The 24,864-nt window shown below is 46.5% G+C and overlaps 1 protein-coding gene across 5 annotated transcripts in view; it reads left to right on the top strand.

Moving 5' to 3' along the window:
• Positions 1-24,864, top strand: part of CSPP1 (centrosome and spindle pole associated protein 1) — a 1,290,317-nt gene that overhangs the window by 847,467 nt on the left and 417,986 nt on the right. For all 5 annotated transcript variants that reach the window (XM_085605499.1, XM_085605497.1, XM_085605498.1 and 2 more), the window contains one exon: positions 6,652-6,764. In XM_085605499.1, coding sequence (XP_085461625.1) covers positions 6,652-6,764 — 113 coding nt within the window. The remainder of the gene's footprint in view (positions 1-6,651; positions 6,765-24,864) is intronic.

Below are 24,864 nucleotides of genomic sequence, written 5' to 3'. Positions count from 1 at the left end.
CAGGTAAGAGGTATAGCAGGGCCCTCCCCCGAGCCCGAGTGAGTATGCCCTGTGGCAATAGATTCTTCCGCAGCTTCCGCCACAGCGGCCATTGCAAGGAGTCGCAGGGAAGGGCCTCCCCGCTCGCCGCGCACCCACCATCACCGCCATCTGCTCTGCCTCCCGCACCAGCCAGACCAGCAAACTAGCATACCTTCTGTCCCGACAGCGTATGGGGGGCCACCCCCCCACTATTTCTAAGGCGTATCCATACTGGCCAGCACTCCAAGCCATCTCCACAGCAGCGCCTCCCATCCATGGCCACACGGCCTGCCCTTACAAGCATAACCCACTCCCGCGGCGGTTGCCACACTCTCAGGCGCATCATTCCATCGAATCCAGGTATTAGCATAGAAGAAGTTAACATCGCCTTGAAAAAGTGCGCCAAAGGGAAGGCGCCTGGCCTTGATAGGGTTCTCATAGACACTTTTAAATCAGATCTCACACTTTGGGCACCTATTCTGATGCAAGGATGCAGCAGAAGGCTAATTTCCTGTAACTTGGACTGAGAGTATAATAGTCCTATTTTCAAAAAGGGGGTTGGGGGGGAATGCAAGGTGCTATAGAATGATTTCCCTCCTGATGGGCAAAATTCTTCTTGAGAGGCTGGAGATCTGAGCAAACGATAACCAGGTGATCACTGATTCGCAGTTGAGGTGGCATATGGGAACACTGGAGCACTGCATCAACCTAAACCTCATTTATCAGTAAGTACACCAGAGCTAAGGAAGGCCACATCAATCAATCACATAATTTGTAAAGCGCACTACATACCCGGGAGGGTTTCAAGGCGCTGGAAGGGGGGGGTGATGCTGCCATTGGTCGAAGAGCCAGGTCTTGAGTTGTCTCCTGAAGGTCAGCAGGTCTTCGGTTTGTCGCAGGTGGAGGGGGAGGGTGTTCCAGGTCCTGGCGGCGCGACGGGAGAAGGATCTGGCTCCGGAAGTAGTTCTCCGGATGCGTGGGACCGTGGCCAGGGTGTGGTCAGCGGAGCGGAGTTTCCTATTGGGAACGTTGAAGGAGAGTCGACTGTTGAGATAGGCTGGGCCGGTTTTGTGGAGTGCCTTGTGTGCGTGGATCAGGAGCTTGAAGGAGATTCTTTTGTCGACGGGGAGCCAGTGTAGGTTCCTCAGGTAGGGGGTGATGTAGTCGTGGCGTGGGACGTCGAGGATCAGGCGTGCAGAGGCGTTCTGGATTCTCTGTAGTCTGTTGATGAGTTTGGACGAGGCTCCGGCGTAGAGGGCGTTTCCGTATTCGAGTCTGCTGCTGACAAGGGCCTGGGTGACTGTTTTCCTTGTGTTTGTCGGGATCCATCTGTAGATCTTGCGGAGCATGCGGAGGGTGTTGAAACAGGTGGAGGAGACTGCGTTGACTTGTTTGGTCATGGAGAGTTTCGAGTCGAGGATGACTCTCAGGTTGCGTGGGTGGTCGGTGGGGGCCGGGGGGACCCCAGTGACGTGGGCCACCAGGAGTCGTCCCATGCGGAGGGGTTGGACCCGAGGATGAGGATTTCCGTCTTGTGTGTGTTCAGTTTGAGGCGGCTGTCCTCCATCCAGTCTGCGACGGCCTTTATTCCCTGGTGGAGGTTGGATGTGGCGGTGAGGGGGTCCTTGGTGAGGGAGAGGATCAGTTGAGTGTCGTCGGCGTAGGAGATTATGTTGAGGTCGTGCTGTCGGGCGATGCGTGCTAGTGGTGCCATGTAGATGTTGAACAGCGTCGGGCTGAGGGAGGATCTCGGAGGGACGCCGCAGATGATCTCGGAGGCATCGGATCGGAACTGGGGGAGGCGGACTCTCTGAGTTCTGCCAGAGAGAAAGGAGGTGGTCCAGTCCAGGGCCTTGTCTCGGATCCCTGCGTCGTGGAGGCGTGTTCGTAGTGTGTGGTGGCAGACGGTGTCGAAGGCGGCAGAGAGATCCAGGAGGATGAGGGTCGCCGTTGTCAAGCAGGATCCTGATGTCGTCTGTGGCGGCGATGAGGGCGGTCTCGGTGCTGTGGTTGCTGCGGAATCCCGACTGGGATGGGTCCAGGATGTTGTCTTCGAGGTGACGGGTGAGCTGGGTGTTAACTATCTTCTCGATGACCTTTGCTGGGAACGGAAGCAGGGAGATGGGTCGGAAGTTCTTGAGGTCGCTCGGATCCGCCTTGGGTTTCTTCAGTAGGGCGTTGATCTCTGCATGCTTCCGGTTCTCAGGGAAGGTGGCGGTCTCGAAGGAGAGGTTGATGATTTTGTGCAGGTGGGGTGCGATGGAATTTCTGGCTTTGTTGAAGATGTGGTGCGGGAGAGGGTCAGACAGGGATCCGGAGTGGATTGTTCCCATGGTCTTAATTGTGTCCTCGATGCTCACGTTGGCCCAGGTTGTCAGGGTGTCGTGGACGGTGGGGTGCGGTGGGTTCGGTTCGGCGCGTTCGGCAGTGGTCGTCCAGGGTCTGAAGCTGTTCTGGATGTCGGTGATTTTCCAGTGAAAGAAGGTCGCGAGGGAGTCGCACAGGGTTTGCGATGGTGGGATGCCTTGGCGTTGGAGCTGGGGTTGGAGAGTTAAATGTCAAATGTAAATGTCCTTCACGATGGTGAAGAGCTCCTTGCTGTTGTGTGCGTTGTTGTCAAGGCTCTCTGTGAAGGAGGTTCGTTTGGCGGTCCTGATGAGGTGATGAGGTGGTGGTGGTTGCGGATGGCGTCTTTGTGGGCGGTGCGGCTGTCTGGCGTCTTGTTGCTGTGCCATATATTTTCCAGTTTCCGGAAGGTGCGTTTTGAGTCGAGGAGTTCCGGGGTGAACCAGCTGACTCTTCTGCTGGTGTGATTTTTCAGCAGGCGACTGTGTTGGCGCAGTCGTTCATCCAGCGTTCGAGGGTGAGTGCACCCTCATCGGGTTTGGTGGGGTTCGTCGGAGGGTTGAGTGCGAGGCTTGTCTGTAGTTGTTCTTGGGTGACTTTGCCCCAGCAGCGGCAGGGGGTCTGTAGTCTGTGGTGGTGTGTGAGGGTTTTTCGGAAGGAGAAGTGGATGCAGTTGTTGTCTGTCCAGGTGAGTTCGGAGGCATGGCTGAAGGTGACGTGGGGGCTTGAGGAGAAGATGGCATCTAGCGTGTGGCCGGCGATGTGGGTCGGTGTTGTGACGAGTTGTTTCAGTCCGAGGTTGGCGAGGTTGTCGATCAGGGTGGAAGAGTTGCTGTCATTGTTGTTCTCCAGGTGATAGTTCAGGTCTCCGAGGAGGATGTAGTCGGTGGAGGTCAGTGTGTGCATGCTGATGAGGTCGGCGATAGAGTCGCAAAATTGTGGCCGGGGTCCTGGCGGTCTGTAGACGAGGGTGCCTCTCAGGGTGGTCTTGGGGTCCGTGTGGATCTGGGAGTGCATGTGTTAGGCGGTGCTGAGGGTGTTGGTGTTTGTTGAGACCCTGATGGTGTTTTTGTGGGCGATGGCGATTCCTCCTCCGGCCCTGTTGGTGCGGTCTCTGCTGGTGATCTTGTACCCATCTGGAATGGCTATGGCTATGGCGATGTCTGGCGAGGAGGTTTCGTTCATCCAGGTCTCGGTCAGGAAGGTGATGTGGTGTCGAGTAGGTCCCAGAGTTCGACGGCGTGTTTGTGTGCGGAGCGGGTGTTGATCAGGATGCATCTATGCTTTGCAGATCCGAGCAGCGCGTTTGATGTGGTAAATCATGCCAAGCTGTGGCAAACTTTGAAAGAAATGGGCGCCTCAATAGATATCTCATTTCTGTTACAGCTATATCACGTTTGACCCCCCGAGTATAATACGGGACGAACGGGGAATGCACCTCAATTTTTGAAGTTACAGGAGGCATCCGACAAGACTGTGTTCTTGCCCCATTTTTATTTTGTGTTATATTAATGAGATGGATAAGATCTTGGAATAGGTGAATGCTCACTGTCCACAGGTTGGCAAGCAACCGGCCCCCGTCCTCCAATACAATGACGATGTGGTATTGTTATTTAGAACCACAAATGGCTTTGATCCACCATCACATCCAACACTGGCAAAACATTACTTGGGACAGGTGGGTTCTCCAGATTATCCAAAGGGGCTACTCCCTCCCCTTCAAGACCATCACTCGCACCATGTCTCCATCCTTCGACCGGCTGACAGAGGATTATCTATTTTTGCTCCAAGAGGAAGTCATGGCTCTCTTGGCTAAGGGAGCCACTGAGAGCGTTCCGGTGCCAGAAGTAGTCTGTGGTTGCTATTACCACTACTTTCTGGTCCCAAAAAAGGACAAGTGCCTTCATCCTCTCCTAAACCTACGACCCCTCGACTACTTCTTAAAAAATGAACAATTCAAGATGCTCACTTTGGCTCAGGTCTTGTTTGTCCTGGACCCAGGAGACTGGATGGACTTACATGATGCATATTTTCACATCCTTGCCCTGGCTGCCCACAGGTATGATCTGTAATTCAGGGTGTGGCCACTAACACTCAGTTCATGGTGCACCCTTTCTGCCTTACCAGCGCCCCTTGGTGTTCACCAAGGTGATGGCGGTGGTCACAGCTCTTCTGCGGTAATCAGGGGTGCCAGTCTTCCCCAGACTACGGCAAACCTTCTGCATTTGCCTGGGTTCACTGTCACACCTGACTCCCTCTCTGACGCTCCCTTTCATCAGAGCTGTTCTGGACACAGTGCAATTTCGGGCCTATCCTCTGTTGGGCAGTAACGTTGGCATCCCTTCACACGTTTATCAAGCATTACTGCCTGGACAGTCAGGTCTGCAGGGACGGTCATTTTCCCCATTCAGTCATGCAGGACTTTCTAGTCTGAAACATGTCTGCAGCCCTCCTCCAGGGATGGTATTGATTGGGTATTTATTCAAAGGTAAGGAATCTGCGGCTAGATGTCACTATCAGATGGACAAGTTGCTTACCTTCGGTAACGCCTTATCTGGTAGAGACAGTAGCTAGCCTCAGATTCCTTACCGACCCACCCACCCACTCCGTACTGCGGCCTAGTTTCTAGGGTCAAGGTAGTTCCCTTTCAGGTCCCTAGTTTCTTAAACACACCAATGTCAGTACTCTTCATAGCTCTGCGTTTCTGGCATGGAAAGTTGTGAAAAGTCCTGAAAAGTAACTTAGGTCAGTGCGCCTAGGTGGCACCTATGTATGACGCGGATGTCACTTCTGGCACGGATGCCAATGATGTCACGGTGAGCCGACCAACCCCACCTAATGGAGCGCAGGGGCATTGCCTGAAGAAAAATCTTCCAGATCCAGTCTGATGCCTGGGAAATTCAAAGGTAAGGAATCTACGACTAGATACTGTCTCCACCAGATAAAGCGTTACCGAAATTAAGTAACTTGTCCATTCGGTCTTTTTACGTTTACCAGACTTGCCTTCCTTTTTCAAATCACTTGTTGTTTTGAGGACTTCAGATCACCAAGTGAGTGAACTCCAGCCTCTCTTAGCAAAACCGTCAGACAAAGTGTTGCTGAGGACCAAAGGGTCCTTTTTTTTTCTCTAAGGTTGTGACTGCTTTTAACTTTGGGCAGTTCATCACTCTCATAACATTCTTTACCTTGCCCCATTCCCAAAATACGAGGAATGTCTACAGATCCCAAAAGAGCTTTGTTTTTACATTGATTTCACCAAACACCATCGGGTGGACGATTAGTTCTTTATTGGTTCCCTGGGGCAAAGAATGGCACGGCAGTGCAGAAAAGAAGTTAGTCAGGGTTGACAGTCCTCTGCATTAAAATATGTTATGTAGTGACCAAACAGCAGCCTCCGGAGGGACTGCAGTCTATTCATTGAGCCAAGGCTGTTACTATTGCATTAGCACACGGAGTGCCTGTCATGGATATCTGTCAGGTTATCTGGCAAGCTGCTATGTGGGCACCAGAGTACATGTGCATGAAGCACTATTGCCTTGAAAGCCAGGTCTGTCTGCATGGCCATTTCGTCTGATCTTCCCTGCAGGACTTTATCTGAGCCGTTCCAAAGACTCAACACCTGGGAAGTTACTGCTTTGGTATCTAGCCTAATGATGAGGAATCTGCACTTAAAAGTATCCAAGAGAAAAAACGAATTGATTGCCTTCGGTAATGTTCTTTCTGGTGGATACTCTAATCTAACTGCAGATTCCTCACTGCATCCCACTAACCCCACCACCCTATTGTGTGGTATGGACTCTTTCCATCTAAAATGGTCACAATTTAGAGATCTGTACGCTGGTCATACCAGTCTACTGATGGGCTCTGCATCTGAGGGCAAGACAAGCCTAATAAAGACACTGTCGGCGCTTATGGGTGGTGCCTATATGCATCTGCATTTGTCACTTCCGGAGCAGAACGTCATCTATGTGGAGCTGCATGAGGCCACCGATCGGCATGCAGGAGCAATGCTTTTGAGTCGTCCAGATCCAGTCTATGGCCTTGGGAATATTCAGCAGTATTAAACAGTATTCATCAAAAGAGCGTTACCAAAGGTAAGTAACTTTTTCATCTAGTACATTAAAATAATTTGGTGCTCTTTCAAGACGATTTTGAATGTTGGAGGAGAAGTTGTTGGACAGTTGACTTCAGTAATGCATCAGTGTGTAATCTGGCTTTTCTTAAGGATATTTAGTTACATACTTTCCGCTGTGGTCTGCATTAACTCTTTAACTATATTTCTAGGGTTCGCGTTTGCCAACAACTCTCCTTATGCACGAGGCAACGTCTTTGCTGAGCCTGCAACTGAACAACAGCTTCATCAGCAAGAGTCATACAAAGATTTTCTCCGTCTACAGGTAGAATCCACCTTCCTCAATTAAAATACATTGTTCCAGTTACTCTTTGTATATAAGGAACATAATTGTAAACAGAATGTGTTAAAAGTGATTTTAAAAAGGTTCTGCTAGCTAAACATTCAAATCCACAAGAAAACATATGTAATATCGTAACAGGAGATTCGCACATTTGTTTAAGACCTGAATGGCGAATCCAAACTTAAATCTGATTTACTGTATAGATCATTATTTGCCAATTTTTTTTAGAACTACAACCCACTTTTTAGCACGACTAACTTTTGCGACCCATCTAGCTTTAATGGACATGAAACAGGCGATTTGTTTTAATGTAACTAAAGCATTGTGTGGTAGTCAGTGTCATTTATACGCAGCACATTTTCCTCGTCATTTAAGTGAATATTTATCATCAGTAAAGTGTCTTGATTTGCTTTGATCTTATTACAATCTTTGAATAATCACACTTCAGAATCACAAACAAAGTGCTTCACTTTGACTTTCCTAACTGCTGATTTAGTACAGTTCATTTACAGATGTTTACATTTTGTTGGTTTACAATGAAATTGCATCCTACAGCCTTTCCTTTAGCACTCCCTGTATCCGGGCAAGACTGTCTCACAATTAACTTTTTTTTTTTTTTTTTTTTTTTTTTGCTGACTGCAAACACAAATTTTCATGTTAATAAAATAAGCGTCAATTTGTTAAAGACATTGCTTGATATTCGACCTCTGTATTTAAAGTGCAGCAAATGGGACAAGATAAACATAAAATTTAAAGGCATCTTTATTTATTACTTAGACTTTCCCGACCCATCAAAAATCAGCTAGCAACCCACAGTTTAGGATACACTCATCTAGATGGTTATTTCCGCTTTGGGTGACATGTTTTGGTTAATCAACCCAACTATAATTTGCAAAGTTTAGTTGTGGAACGACATTTGTACCTATGTAAGGGATCAATGGCACACTCTACTGTCAATGAGGGCTGGTATGGTTCTTTTTTATTGAATATGCCCCTTTCCTGCGCAGAAAATATGCCACTGAGCCTAAAAGTTCTACTTGAGTGTTTTTTAAGAGCTTCATTGAGTATTTAATGAAGTAGAACAATGGTTGTAACAACAAAAGAAAGCACAGAGAATAGCAGTGCACAAATATATTTAAAAGATTCTAAATTACATGCAGCAAAATATAAGCGGGCTATTGGTAATGCAGTACAGTGTTATATTTACACATGCGGAAATATTGCTGCAGGGAACTAAACATAATGCATGACCACTCGTAAATGTGCTGGCAATTATTGTGCCAGTAAATAAGAACGGAATGGACCCCCAGAAGTCTTTCGGTTGCTATTTGGGATGTAAGCCCTCTCCATAATGGTTTCTGCTGTATGTCATATCTGGGATCCAGTGCATAGTTTTCGGCCCTAGTCTGTTTATCCATCATGTCTTTAATTGAGCGTACTTTGTGTATCTTGAGCGTGGAAATATGCCCGTACTTTATCTGAAATCTGAATTCCAAGCTCTCTTTCCCAATCCTGTTTGACAGATAACAAGTCATGAGGTTTACCCATCATGATTTCATAGTATAAAGAAAAACATTTACCAGTGTACGTTCGCTGCATATACTTGGCGAGGAGCATGAATTTTTTAGGGGTTTAGGAAAGCTTGAAAATACAGCCTTTGCCACTGAAAGTAACTGATCACATAAGACAGCTAAGGGGGTACTGCTATCCATCTACCTATAGTTTCGAAAGGACATGATGGCACCGTTGGGGAAATAAGTCTCCCATCAATCTCACTCCTACACCGGTCAAACTTATCCACAGTAGTTTTCATCATCGAGGAGTAATGAATTGCGGATAGCAGGTAGCAACAGAGAGTAGGGGATTTCCCTATGAAAATAACACACTGTATCCCTCCAAGTATTGCATGTCATACCTACTGTCTGAGGGACGAAGGCCTGCGATATGGTAGAAAGCAAGGAAGCGTGGCATGTTGGACTGCATTCTATGCGAACATGCATGAGTGTTGGTGGGCGGGGGAAACAAACCTCAAAGCGGATCATAGACATCCTATGATGATACAAACAACAGTACAGGATGACATAAATTATGTATGCTGACCCACATGTTATCGCTGCCCGGCCTCTGGGATGTGGGCTAACAAGCTGTGTATGAGTGCCTTATGGCACAGACAAGAAACGGCACTGGTGTCTGCGGTGCAGGGCCACTGTGTATGCACGTTGCCTATCCTGTGATTCTGCAATAAAAACGATTTAAAAAAAAAAAAAATGCATGAGTGTTGGTTGCGGCACTAGCCAATACTTTGCATAGTGGTCCTGTGCCACCAGATATGAACCGATAGACTCCCATCTTTCATAGGTCGAGTGAGTACAGACCTCTGTATATGTGGCTGCCCTCCTCCCCAGATCAGATGTGTAAGCAATTCTATAAACTGCCAGAAGAATTTAATTGAGATGCATACAGGACTGTTTGCAAAAAGATATAAAATATTTGGTAGAATCACCATTTTGATTAGGGAGACACATCCGCACATTGGAATGTGCAGGTGCAACCAGCATTCCATGCGTGCTCTAAAATGTTCTAAAACTGACCCGAAATTGCTCTTTAGCAACTTGGGAATGTCTCTGGGTTCATAAATACACCTTCACTCCATTTCAAGGGATGTTTTATCACAGGTGTCGTAGTGGCATCTTTTAGCTGGAACATTTCAAAATAATCCCCGTTGATATGAAGTCTGGAGAAACCACCAAATGTTATGATCTTGCTAGTGATTGGCGAGAGGTTTACATCTGGCTTCTAAATGTACATGATAATATCGTCTGCATATATTGACAATATCAGTGATCGGTTGCCGATTCACAGACCTCTGCACGAGTGGAACCCATGGCCTGTTTCTCTTGTGAATGGAGCAGCACAGCTCAAAGATGTGTGAATGCTGTCAGAACATTAATAACCAGGCAGTCCGAGAAGGAAGTTAGCAGTCACCAATTTCAGCAAATCTACAAAGCAGTCCAGATGGAGATTACTGGTAAGACTCGTTCCAGGTCCAGCTCCTGCTCTCAAGTTCGCTCCCACGAATGTCAAAGTCATGCGGACTGAGCCCTAGCAACATAGCCGATACCCGGTGGAGCTACCGAAGTAGCTGTAGAGGAGATTGGCTGTGGATCACCCCCTCGGCCGTCACCCACCCTCTGGACATGGGCACTGTTTCTTGCCTCGTCTTCCTTCCCTCGCCTTCCGATGAATCAATGAATATCTGCCGATTGCAGATCCATTCCAACATGGCCGATGCCCGGTTGAGCTGCCTAGGTAGTTGCTGAGGAGATGGGCTGGGGATCACCCCTCCGGCCGTCACCTGCCTTCCGGATTAGACCACAGTTGCCTGGTTTCCCGCTACGCCTTCTGGGATGGCGGTTGGGACACATGAAGTCTTGCTCCCCCAACAATAGCAGCAACGAGAATGCCGCGAGGCTGCTGCCCTATGCCATCGAGCTTGTTTTTCCTTTTGTTTTTGAGTGAGCGCGCCCTCCTGACCCCGCAGCTGCCTTCCTCTTCCGGGGCAGCTGCCGTGGCGCCCGAGCTGACTTCCCCTGGCAATTTCAGCTCATTTAATTGAACCACTGCTGCCTATGTAACCCCGATTGTTAGTTTATGTCCACCCGAGAGAGATCAGCGGTCACCAGCCTTGCTCCCGCCGGACCCCGTGGCCGCCTCCCCCATCCAGCCCTGCTTCATGGGTCGGTTTCCTTTGATTGTGTTTTTTTTGTACATTTGTAATCACACCATTCTGTTAATCTTTGTTATTGGGGGCCATGACCTGGTCCTCTTTTCTGGCTGCTGCGAGATCGATGCATGCTGCTTGGTCTGTGCCATATTGACCATTGCCCTAATGTCGACCCTAACTTGGGACACCTACCCCCCTTTCATCTTGTTATGGTCACTGTGAGGCGCCCTTTTCGTCCCCTCTTTCGGACCCGTTCCATTTCCAAGATGACCCGACGCAGTGAGCGAGTCCGGCACTGGATGTTTATGATTACTGGCCCCCCAAACCGATTTGTTGACTTGTTTACTTTGACTTTGTGATGTTCCCCTGAAGTACTATCTCCCTGGCCAGTCTGCCTGACCCGATCAACATTCCAACCCCTTAATATTCCTCCACTACCTTTTATGCTCCATAGGACTTGTTTCTATGTTTTGCTATGCTCTATTAACTGATGGAACTATGTAATACTGTTTTTCTTTTTCTCTCTATGATATTCTACACTCTAGTAACTGATGTAATGAAGTAACACTGTTTTTCTCTAACGCTAATCCTCATTTAAAGCGCTCCGATACCTCCGGGTCTAGCCAGCGCTATATAAAACTCTTCAAATAAATAAAAAATAGAAAATAAATGCGCCTTGGGTAAGTCCTAGAGGTCGCACAAGAAACACAAAAAGACAAAGTATGACTCCCCAACTTGCTGCTCCCACGAGTTGAGAAACCAGCCAGGCACTTCTAGGCCGCAGAGATGGTCTCCTTTCAGGCAGTAGGTGCTGTTGCCGATCCCGTTCCTGCCCTACCCTGAATGAACTGCAACACTGGAGCAGATATCCAAGCTGAAATTGGCCTATGAGAAGATCTTTGGTGCCTCACCTTATCCCTGTCATGCCCCCTCAAGCCCAAAGGATCAGAGGTGGCCTCCAGTCGGGGTACCCCTGATGGATCCTTCCCCAAAGCTGAATGTTGCACTCGATCCCCACGCGGACTTCAATGTCACTGACACCCGAAGCAAGATCTTATTGTTTTATCAAACTCCTAGGATCAAGTTCCAGCCCCCACACCTAATCAGCATGCCCACTTGGAGCATGACACCTATCACTATTTTAGAAGAACGATGAAGGTGATTTCCATGAATACAACAATGATTGTAACCTTTTTGATGATCTTCAGGACACAAGTGGCCTGGCCACTTTCCCTGATACTACTCTTTCCTCACCCAGACCAGCACGGTCCTCTGATGAATCTGCCTTCTTTTTCACTGTCGTAAGGAAAGCAGCAGGAGTCCTCAACTTGACTTTACCCAGCCAAGATGTAAAGTGTAATGTACTTACAGAGGTTCTGTACCTAGGACAACCAATCCAAGAACCTCTGTTACTATTCAACAACGCCCTCACCCCTATCCTAATGGGTGCCTGGCCCAATACAGTATCTTTCCCGGTGGCCAGTAGACATGTGGCAAGGTGATGTAGTTCTTCCCCTGGAGATCCGGACTTTATTCTTCAGCGTCCCACTCAGGAGAGTGTAGTGGTTAAGCCCCTATGAGCCGGCTGAATCGTAACCCATTCCTTCCACACCACCTGATAGAAAATCACTTGGAGACAATCAGACTCTCAAATGAAATTGTAAAGCCCATGGTCCAGGAAAACCAGATGTTATTAATATGTTATGGTATCCAGCCATATCTTGAAAATGTAACCGTGGGGGGTATGATATTGACTCATTTTCGCCTGGGGAATTTTCACAGACTAACAAGCTTTCCAGTCATGAATGACTGGTCTGGTCTAGAACTTTGGGCCTATGCCCTTGTGATGATATGTCCTCACAATCTACAATGCACATCCTTTTATTTTTTACATTTTACACTGTCCCAAGAAAAAGATGGATTGTACCCATTCTAAAGACATTAGGCTTGAGGCAACGCCGCCCAGCATTTTTAATGTTTCAACTTTTACAGTATGATTTCTTTATTAGCCCTTTAGCTATGTACTTGAAATGTGTGATTAGATACAGGAAAACAATGTGGAATATGAACCTGGCATTCTAATGGATGGTATTAACAATTTTTGAATTTTATATTATGCTGATCTGTTTCTTTTAATAACATGATATAATGTGCTTTTATGATTTACATTTTTAAATCGAATAAAGCTTGTTTTTAATTGAATTGAATTAGATAGGGAATCAAAGCATATTGAAACATTTGCCACAGAAATTTTCTCCTCAACTAGCCTTGCCCTTAGGTCAGTTAACACATCATGCTTCCTGGGACGATATGCACATGCACTTTGTGATAAGGTGGCAGACATCTTGCAGACTGTCCCCGAAGAACTTTTACCAACCCTGCAAGGCCTTATTTTGGATGGACAAGATGTGGCAAAATATTCTATTCGGTCTGGAAAATACTAACTGTCTAGGTAAGTCAGTCGGAACCATTGTGGTGCTCAGGCGCCACGCTTGGATTTCCTCCATGGGCTTCTCCTTTGATGACAATATTTATGGACATGCTCTTCGCTGGATCTTGACTGTTAGGAGCGAAGGCTGATGTGAGCTTAAAACGTTTCAAAGCGAGCAAGGCCACCGCCCGTTCTCTTGCTGAGCTCAGCTGGTTCAGCAGTTTCCCCAACAACAGCACTCCTTTCGAGGCTTTGGGAGGTGTTACCAGCAGAGTCCATGTCAATACATGCCTCAGCAGGTCTTCCAAACCCCATGAGGATAAGGATCTGGCCAACAGTGCCCAGGCCACCAGGGACAATGTTCTACCAAGTCTTCAATCCCTCCCCCTGCAGCCGCCGAAAAAAAACTCTTTAATTTGGCCTTGGTGGCACATGATCACCGGGTGGGACGTTAGATCCCTTTTTACCTCCCTGGCTGGAACATCATCACTACAGACACACCAAGGGGTCATGTTATGATAAAAAGCCTAGAGGAACCGTACTTGGACCCCCGTGCCATCTTGTCCTCTATACACTGGGACTGCCATAACTTACCTTTTTCTGCTCTTTACGCTACCGAAGTTATAGGACATTACACTTTTATGCTGGGACTGCTTACCAAACACTGATTTTAATACAACAGAAGATAAAGAACATTACCGGTGCATTACTTCTCCTCTTGTATATTTAACTACGAGGACTACAAGAGAAACACCGTTGATGACCAATAGACTATCCACTAGCACCTACCCGAACGGTACGGCAGAACTACTTTACATGTGGCCTTATCGTGCCTCCAAATAGACCTTGCACTATAACTAACAGCCCTGACGAAGTCGCTAAACCGACAAAACACGTGTTGGCTACGTGAACACCGAACAAGATCTACAAATAAAAGATCTCTGCTGACGTCAGATATTTGGATGTTTGCATTATTCATATGAAGCAATACTTTATTGTCTATGCTACTGTATAAATCAATAGTTACTACTGTATGGAACTCATCCTTTTATGTATTTAGTGTGTGCCCTAGGTTTGCTATTTATCACTACAGATAAAGGCAGCACCAGATCAGAGAGCAAGGATCATACCTCCATTTCCTGTCCCCAGGACATGCGACCCACACCTTAAAACCTCTAAAAGGATCTCTTGTCAGTACACCGTGGCAAAGTTCTTGCTCTTTTGGCAAGGGGGCAAAAGAGAGGGTACCAGTATCGGAGATGGAAGACTGACTGTTGATCCCCTGATACTGAAGAAAGATGGTGTCCTTTGCCCAATTCTCGCCCCCTCGTCCTCTGAACTTCTTCTTCCGGAAGCACAAGTTCAAAATGCTTACTCTGGCCCAGGTTCTGTTTCCATCTAGGAGACTGGATGGTAGCGTTGGATCTACAAAACACATACTATTGCATCCCTGTCCTGCTGACCCACAGATGTTAACAGCCATTTCAACTTGGCCACAAGCACTGTCAGTTCTCAGTATTCCCCCTCGACCTGACCAGTGCGCCTCAGGTGTTCACAAAGTTGATGGTGGTGGTTGCAGCTCATCTGAAGAAGTTGGCAATACAAGTCTGTCTATACCTCAACAACTGGCTTATGAAGACGGGCTCGCCCCAAGCAGTCGTAAATACCTAAGAGCTAATCTTTTGACAAAGTTGAGTTTTTCCATCAATGTGCTGAAGTCACACCAACTCCTTCAGAGGCTTCCTCTAAAAGAAGCCATCCTGGGCATGATTCAAAGCTATTCCTCTGCTCAACAAGTCCAGGACATTCAGGCTATAATCCTGATATTTCACCCTTTAGCTTGGATCTTAGTGAGAGCGGCTCTGAGGGTTTTGATCCTCCTGCATCTTGCTTGTGGATCACGTCAAGTGGCACCTCTGGGCTCTGCAGTGTGATCTGAAGTCTCAGTGGGCTCAGCACTAAGAGGACTTGACAGGGTCTGTACAGGTGTCAAAGGAGACTGAAAAAGTCCTGCAGAGGACTGCTTGACCATATTTGGACTTGCAGCAGACCCCTCTCCCTACCCCACCCAGAGCCAATGGTTGTAATGGGTTGGGGAAGTCATCTGGGAGAGGTGGAGATCAGAGGATTCTGGTCCCTGGTGGAGACTCTGCTCCACATCAACTTGTTGATGTTGCAAGAGATTCACTTGGCACTGAAAGCTTTCCTTCCAACCATCAGGGGTGAACTGGTGCAGTGTCTCACTGACCACATGACTGGCATGTAGTCTACAACAAACAGGGTGGTGTGTGAATGTGGTTTCTGTGTGAGGAGGCCCTACGCCTCTGGAATCAGCGGAACACTCAGGGCACCTCCCTGATCACCAAACACCTGGCAGGATCTCTAGGCACTAGGGCAGTCAAACTCAGCCTACGTTGTCTAGCCGATCATGAATGGCAGTTACACTCTGAGGTGGCCCGGTGCCTCTCCCAGTCTAGATCAATTCCCCACCACAGAGAACACGCAGTGCCATCGTTTTTGCGTATTGAATTTGCCTGAGGAAGCTGCAGTTAGAAGTCTCTATCAGAAGAACAAGTTACTTACCTTCGGTAAAGCTTTTATGGTAGAGATTCTATTTACCTCCAGATTCCTCTCTGACCCTTACCCCTCCCTGTTCTGTGTAATGGTCTCCTATAGTCTGTTAATAAGACACCAACATATAAAATCTTCATACTGCCATATTGTGATTTCTATGGCGAAGCTGATTTTTAGTCAGACCAACCTCACATCGGTTTACCCATTGTCTGCTTTGCCATCAGAAATGTCAGTAAATTCATAAAGCAACATGGCTCCGTGGGTTGAGACACCTGCTACACTGATGTTCGGGTAACTTAGATAGAAGTTGCAGTTTGGAGTGGGTTCTTGACTTTTCACTCTTGCAGGGCCGACATTAATTACCATAATAACCGCTTATAACCCAGCAAGACTGTCCTTCAACGTTACACAACGAGCTATCTCTGATTTTATTATTAATAGTACTGCAGATGTTTTGCGCATCCACAACCTAAAGCTGCTTCGCGAATCCCTCCCTAGTGTCTTGCACTTTTCACACTGATGCCAGGCGTCATCAAATTCTCTCTCTACCCCGCGAGGTTTACCACACGCCCCCTCCCACGTGGATTTCTCAAATTTTTCCAGTTGACATGAATCAACCCTGCAGACGGGGCAAAGGAGGCAGCACAGACCTTGTTACCTTGTGGTAACCCTGCAACGCTTGGAAGGGCCTCTGGAATGAGGCCTCGCAGCCACACTTCCGGTCACTCACAGTGCTCATAGAAGCTGCTGGCTAGAGCATCGTAGCGTTTTGTGACTGCCCAATGTTGGCAACACTTGTGCTTCAGAACTCGAGTCACGAATATCAGAGGATCATGACCGGAGACTATTTAATCTCTCACTGACATGCGTTGTGGAATTCATAATGGCAGTGCCGAAGGGAGGGAACTGCCACAGCAGTTACAGTTTCCATATAAAATTTGGCAAACGTTTGGAAAGCCTTTCATCGGTAGGGAGGGTGAGCGCTCCGTATAGTGGCATGCTGCCCTCTGCCCTCCCAGAAGAGAAAACCTTTCTGTACAGAAGATACTCTGTTTACCACTGCCAACACCTCCACTCTTCTGGTGCCAGCATTTCCTTTCTTGGCATCACCGCATATTATGACCCTGTCCAAACAATGTCTTGCACATTTTTGGGCACTGTATCGTGCATTAAGAGATCCTCCGTTCAGTGTTCACAACATATTCCACCAAGGTAAAGATCTAGTCTTCTTTTGTGTAGCAATAGAAAACATACACATACAAAAGTGACATAATGAAGGCTAAGCTGACCAACTACATGGGGTAATGGAGCATATGCAAGAACAAATATATATATATATATATATATATATATATATATATATATATCTATATATATATATCTATATATATATATATATATATATATATATATATATATATATATATATATATATATATATATATCCATACGCAAAGGTTGCCCTTGAGAAGCTGCCACACACAGTGGAGTTACTACACAAATCGCCACAGGTAGCTCTGTTGACAGCATGCCCCAAAACTCTCCATGCATGCCGTACGCGTTTCGAGCGTGTTTGCCGCTCTTGTTCACTGGCTGAAATGATGGAAGAAGCAGGCTCATTGAAAACAGCTGATTTATTTGAATAGCGAGTCCCGCCCAAGTGGGCGTCCTGCACACAGGCATTCTGGTCACAGTAGTCCTGAAATAATGCCTGAAGACTCTCAGTTTTCACAATACAAGTGTGCTGCTTCCTTCATCAAATAAAAATGTGATCGTCCTTGTTAGGTGAAGAGCGATGATTGCAACACTGGCCCCAGAGCCAATATCTGCCTGTGGTTGAGGCCCCCACCATTCCCTCAAGAGTCCGTGAATAACAGCACTCGGGATCCGCCCAAAAGCGGCGGGGCAGCTCCGCGACCGAGCCAGCCGCTTTAGTATCCATACGCAAAGGTTGCCCTTGAGAAGCTGCCACACACAGTGGAGTTACTACACAAATCGCCACAGGTAGCTCTGTTGACAGCATGCCCCAAAACTCTCCATGCATGCCATACGCGTTTCGAGCGTGTTTGCCGCTCTTGTTCACTGGCTGAAATGATGGAAGAAGCAGGCTCATTGAAAACAGCTGATTTATTTGAATAGCGAGTCCCGCCCAAGTGGGCGTCCTGCACACAGGCATTCTGGTCACAGTAGTCCTGAAATAATGCCTGAAGACTCTCAGTTTTCACAATACAAGTGTGCTGCTTCCTTCATCAAATAAAAATGTGATCGTCCTTGTTAGGTGAAGAGCGATGATTGCAACACTGGCCCCAGAGCCAATATCTGCCTGTGAACCAGCCAGTGAACAAGAGCGGCAAACACGCTCGAAACGCGTATGGCATGCATGGAGAGTTTTGGGGCATGCTGTCAACAGAGCTACCTGTGGCGATTTGTGTAGTAACTCCACTGTGTGTGGCAGCTTCTCAAGGGCAACCTTTGCGTATGGATATATATATATATATATATATATATATATATATATATATATATATATATATATATGTATATGTATATATATATATATTTTTTAACACTGATAATTAAAAGTTGACAGTTTTGTCTGTACCACCGCACCAACATTGCTATGTCTCAAGACAGAATTCAAGATTTAGGAGGGCAAGGAGATTTGAGGGGTCTGGTGCATTATTTAGGAACATTTTTATGTGTTTATACAAGAATACGAACTGCCAGGCGTGAAACTCTATTAATACCACTGAGCATTTGAAAATGACCAAAAGTGAGAACCGCCTCAAGTGAGTGAAGCTGCGCTCCAAAGTTTCAGACTCTCGACCTTTGAGTCAGCCTGTACTCCGGGGAGTCAGAATGTCACCCAGACAGATTGTGTTCCGTGTCATGAGGCTTGCACCCGATAGACAAGGCTTTAAATGGATGCAAATATATCTCAACGAGTGCTTACGCATTCTAAATGTGTTTTAGAAAATAGCATTTGAAAGGGGCAGTGGGGGGGCTGTTATTCTGCCTAGGGGGCTATAACGCATGCTGCGAAGAGATTCGCATGCTGGAGGTCACATGTGTGAATCCCAGCGTGGCTGCCTTGGCCTTACATCTTCCCCATGTGCATATGATGAGTAGTTCAGTTCAGTTCAGTAAATCTTTATTTCAATGGTTAAAAATCATCATAAAAATAAATTTTTTATAAAAAAATCATGTAATTTACATTTCTGAACTTCATTAGGATAAAATGCAAACACCAAACAAAGCTGATATAATGAGTAACATTCCATTCGAAGCATACTGAAGCGTGCTATTGAATGCCGCAGGATGTAAGCACTATATTGAAACTGGCAGGGCATTGCCTGTCACGCGCGCTCACCTCATAACCGTGGCCTATGACCTCTGATTCGTTCACCAGAGAGGACTTGATGTCGGCCAGGTCGCCCTCCTCGCCGGGGTGGCTGACCTTGGTGTAGCTGGGCTCCTCCTGTGGGTCCCCCTCATCCTTGAAGGGGATCATCTCGTCGGTGGCGCACAGCTCAGGGTCCCCTTCGCCCCCTGCCCCACTGCTGGAGAGTTGTGGCATGCTGCCCCACTTGTGCCCACCCACACCCGCGGGCAGCACTAATGAGTTTGGGGACGGGGTGGAAAACTCCGATCCAAATTTGCAGCTTTCCTCTTATTCAGTCTTGGTACGGACCACCAAAATATCCGAAGTGGCAGCTGGCGGGTGAGTGCTTCTGGGCTCCTGAGGAGAAAAGATATCGGGACCCGGGGGCGAACATCAGAGCCCTTTGTTTACAGACAGTCACTATTGCAAACAAGCGCGGTCCCAAAAGTGAAAAAGGACTGCGCTGCAGGCAGAGCATGGGGATCTCTGGTCTTTATGGGGCCATGTGTTTCTAATTAGAAACACATGGCCCCATAAAGATAAGAAAGTGCTGTGCGACAGCAGCAAAGCAGGCGACCCAGTCCGGACCAGAGGCGAAAGGGCGTCACCCAAAAACCCTAATTTCCAATGCCAGGCCCCTGTTTAGCATAAACCGTGACGCTAGCCAATGGAAATGAGGGGCGGGGCTTCAAGCCCTCTTCTCAAAGTCCTTCTTCACAATAAATCTCCCCGAGCGAGCAGCGCATGTACTGCAACGCTACGCGAGACCTGAAAAATACTGATAGACTTTGTAGAGCAGGATAGATCTTTTTTTTTTCTGGCAATTGTTTCATGGACAAACTATTATTGTAAATTTGCTTGATATTTAATTGGAAAGTATGTTAACTTTCAGCCGTGGGACAACGGATATGGGAAAGCCCAATTAAAAAAAACTATTTGAGCCGCTACCCCAGGAAGATTATATTACTGGGACTCGGTGTCCATGTCATATATGCTGTACTTATTCATCGCACATGCCCTCATAGTTAAAAACTCACAGGAAGTTCTATTTTGCCCAAGTGGTTAAAATGGAGAATGACGCACTAATAAAGGTGAATGGGAAACAATATGTATTAAGATGACTAGTGCTCAGTAATTGTTAGTATTACGTTTATCCGGAGATTGTCGTTTCTGAATTGGCTCAGGAACGCGGGCGTAGTGCAGCCTGTATTTGCCTAAAATAATAAGAATTAATCATTAGAAAAATAGCAGAGGCTGTGCTTGTGGCATGCAAGTGCCTGGTATAGCTTCCTGCTTTGAGTCATGGGTGTGCCCTGGCTTCCAGAACCGAGAGGTCCCAGTGATTACAATGGCAGCTGATACTGTGACTGGCGTCAGAGGTTGATCATGGCTTGCCTGGCAGTACTTAGGGTCTGCTACCTGGTGAGTAATTCGTTTAGAAACCTCAGTGAAACAAAGCAACCTCTGCAGCATGCCTGTCTAGTCCAAGTTATCCCGCATTTCTATGTTGGGGTAAATTTGTAATAAATACGCACCAGCGCTTGACCTTGTGCAGATGTCTGCCAATCCTTATAGTGCCACCCCAGTTTTTTACTCTTTCTCTTCCTCTCTGCATTGCTCCCATAACTCGTACTTTTTATATGCTAGTTGGTTTTGCGCCTAGGCACGAGGCATAAGCAGTTTGTGGGTCAGTGTTTAGATTGAAATGTTGTGGGCTTGTGGCAGTGTATGTGAAACTATAGCAACACAAAAAGATGATGGACGAAATGCTCAACATTGCCAAACATTTACCCCAAATCACAGATCTGGGTTAAATCCATCGTTTTTTGCTCACCATACAACCCCAGTTTGGATCCAGCCATATGCATAGTCTTGACCCTGCTCCTAATGGGAACTGTCTGGCCCAAACTGCCAAGTCAGGCCCTCCCTGGACCAGAAACCAGCATCCTGGGAACGGTTTCGGGGTATCAGCCAGGCTAGCTTAAATCCAGTGCCATGGAGAGCACGGGACCCACATCTGGACATACCAATCCCAATTAAGGCGACTATAGCAACATGGGGATCTTCCAGTATGGCGACCCACTCTTTGTCTGCAGGGACAGTGCAGGTCCGTTTCCCAGTGTTGTCTCAGATGTGAGAGTGATACTGCGGTGTGATGCCGGAGCGAGGCGGCAAACCATTTGGTGAGGTACCTACCCCTTCCCATCACATGTATGGCCCCTTACGTTTTCAGTTGACCTCGACCCCTAAGTACCCATTCCTTGGCCTCTCTTGTTCCAAAATACTGGCCAGAGTAAAATCTAACAAATTGTAGCTTCAAAGAGAGCAACTCTGGTCAGTAAGCTGGAGTTTGGTCCCATATTAATATATCAGGAGTGCACAAGCACCATGGCTTCCACCAGTGGAAGAGGTGTGGCGCAGTGGCCCGGGTGCCAGACTCCGGACCTCAGGGTTCAAGGTTCGAAACCTAGTGCCTGCAGCAGGTAAGCCCAGCACCATGTGACTCTGGGCAATAGCTCGCTTAATTTTCCCAACGGCCCCCAGCACCTTGACACCCTCGGGTAATTGTGCGCTTTACAAATCCTGGATTTCATGGCTAATATACGATTAGCAGAGCCATCCATTTTTAGGTTGAGCCTAGCGGCAGCATGCACACACTTCTCACTCTGCGAGGCATGCTGTAGTATGGTATGCTGTGGAAGCCTTGTCCACTCTCTGCCCATATTCTGATTGGTAAATAGGCTTTTTAGTCCCTCTTTGGTACCGCCTTGTCTCCATTTGTTACCGTCCATAAGGATTGGACCTTTTACTGGTCATGCTTCACGGTCTGCTTTATCATAGCTAACAAAAGGCACACAATTGATGGACGGAATGCAAAACAAATCAAAACATTCTCACCCAGTCAAGAGATCTGGGTTAAATCCATCATTCTTTTGCTCACCATGCCACCCCACTGGCTTGGCAGTTCGGGCTGGACTGTTCTCATGAGGCACAGGGTCAAGACTGATTTGCTTATGGCTGGGTTCAAACTGGAATGGCATGGTGAGCAAAAAAACTATGGATTTAGGCCCAGATCTCTGTACTGGGCTGAATGTATGACATTGTTCTGCATTCTGTCCATCAACTGTTGTCTTTGCATTCGTCACCCCGAGTGGGACGGGTATGCTCAGACGTGAGTCCCGTGCGCTCCATGCCACTGGAATCAAGATATCCTGGCTGAAGAGGGGTGAAACCCCGAAACCGGTCCTAGGATGCTTGGTTCCAGTCCAGGGAGGACCTGGCTTGGCAGTTCGGGCTGGACTGTTCCCATGAGGCACAGGGTCAAGACTGATTTGCATATGGCTGTGTTCAAACTGGAATGGCATGGTGAGCAAAAAAACGATGGATTTAGGCCCAGATCTCTCTACTGGGGTGAATGTATGACATTGTTCTGCATTCAGTCCATCAACTGTTGTTTTTGCATTTATCATAGCTAACGGCACTATTTTGTTTATTGTTTTTTTTATTTGCAGCGCAGTCCGCTTTCACTTTAGCAGCCACGCTTGTTTATTTAATTAATTTCCAGCGCGGTCCGCTTTCACTTAGCCGCCGCGCTTAGTTATTTAATTAACTTGCTGTTTTCTTCTTCATGAGGGGCACAGGCGAGGCTAGAGCCAGGCATGTCACGCGAGGCTTGGTTCTGTTGTGGTGAAAGGCAGGCACTTTTACCTAAACAAGCATTTGCAATGCAATAGGTCTCGCATTTACTAGAGTTTGAGCTATTGACATTGCCTTTTATTTTTGTTTTCGTTTTTAAAACATAACTAAAAGGCATTGTCATTTACAATGCCAATAACTTAAACTCGCGTATATGCGAGACCTATTGCATTGCAAACGCTTGTTTTTGATGCTGTCTTCAACAGAGATAAATATCACTGAGCTGAATCGCTTTATCTCTCATGGAAAGTCTCTAGCTACAAGCTATCGAGAGATGGCAAAGCTTGTTTAAATTGCTGAAAACCCATAGGCTTTCGAGCAGTCTGATAGAGGAGCAAGAATTCTAGAAGGTGGAGAAGCAAGGTAAAGGAGCAAATGAAAAGCCTGCCGGAAGGGGCATTCTAAAATTTGTATGAATCTTTTAATGAAAATGAAGCAAAGAATCCAGATGCTGATAGAATAAAGCAGAAAAGAGATTGGAGCAAAGCTGTATATGTTCATGGTTGACTGTATGCTCCATGGCAATCTGAGAAGAGCTTTACTATTGGGGCAGTGTGTGTTTCCTATCCAGTTGGGATTACCCCACTACAGTAGGAAGCACAACCAAAGTAGTAGTGGTCAATGGAAAATAACCAAATTAAAATACAGAAGCCCTGTAAGAGACTAGACAGGAAGGATGATGCTCCATCCTGCCACCTGGGTGTGCAAAGAGTGGGCCAAGGATCAAGTGACAGGTCAGGACTGAAAGAAATGTCACTTGCTGCAGTAAACCAGCACGGCAGCACAGGAGAAAAGCTGTCCCTCAGAGTGTGCAGTTAAGCCGTGTGAGTCCTGAGGCAGTAAGTTTATTTATCCCAAGTAGATGAGTGGTTATGATGTGAGGACATCTCAGTTTTGCTATAGTTTCTTTCAATAGACTAGTTAGTGTAAATTAGAAAGGTCTCCAGGTGTGAGATTTCACATGTGGGAACATTTGTCTTCCTAGAATATACTAACCGCTACTCACTAGTTTGCACTTTATATTTACCATCACTAGCATTATGTGCCAGCTTATGAGTAGTTAATATTCCACAACGTATTTGTGCTTCTCACTAGTGGAACAAGTTATAATTCCATTTTGAAATACTTTGTGCTTGCTGCCACAAAGGCATTCAAATTCTTGTCTAAAGTTGTGTTAATGCTGCATTTGCGATTGACAGTGCGATAACTAGGGTTTCATCATTTTACCAAAATTTTGCTAGTGTAGTCTTGATGGCTGTTTTTATTCTAATCCTTGATATTTTCATTAAGAATACAAAAGCCATTTACCGGGACCCCAGCAAATGCGTGATATTCTTGCTATTGAAGAGGCATAGTAAACTGTTCCCTTAATGGAGTTCTTCTCTAAGTTTCATCGCCAGTGGTAGCACAGAATTTCTTGGATGCACATCCCCTATTCCTGTGCTCAACTATTACAATGATGTCCTAGTTTCTGACACCTTAGCAACTCCTGGTTTTAAAGTAGACAAGCTTGCCTCTTTTTAGATCTGGTTTGGCAGTGCACAACGTATTGCACCCTCTATATATAGTGAGTCTTGGATCTGACGCCTTAAACTTGGCTTAATTGTATCAGTGTCTTTTAGCCACTCGCTTGAGACCTACATTGTAAGGCGCTGCTCGGGAGAATTTCTCACTCGCGGTCATGCTATTGGTTATTTGGTGAATCATTCTGCTTCCATTGGAGTGCTTGCATTGGAAATGCATGCAGGACTACTTTATACCTAAGAAGTACCCAGAGCCATCACACTTTGTCACATTCAATTATTTGTTTTATACATGCATTGTATACAAAATACAATTTGTTCCTGCAGCATGCATTTTTGAATGCTTATGTCATAAATCGAATGTTGGCCTGACCTCACAATTGCCTTCTATCACAACAGATGGCCATCTGAGAGTTCAGGCAGGCACTGTGTGATAAATAATAAGTAATTATGAGGGTTGTGTGTGTGTGTGTGTGTGTGTGTGTGTGTGTGTGTGTGTGTGTGTGTGTGTGTGTGTGTGTGTGTGTGTGTGTGTATATATATATATATACACACACTTTGATATGTGGGCATATAAAAAAACTCAATTCTGCACCACAATACCTCTGTAATCAATATAATTAATACTGAGACCAATGTTGCGAATAAGGCCAATTTCACCACTATCTTTCAACCCCACCCAATAACACACCATAAATGCCAAAATACTGCTAATACCACCACTGTTTCCACCACCAAAGTCCCTATCCCCC

This window comes from Triturus cristatus, chromosome 5_1, assembly GCF_964204655.1.
Source record: "Triturus cristatus chromosome 5_1, aTriCri1.1, whole genome shotgun sequence".
NCBI lineage: Eukaryota > Metazoa > Chordata > Amphibia > Caudata > Salamandridae > Triturus > Triturus cristatus.
This window is presented reverse-complemented; position numbering and strand designations above follow the sequence as displayed.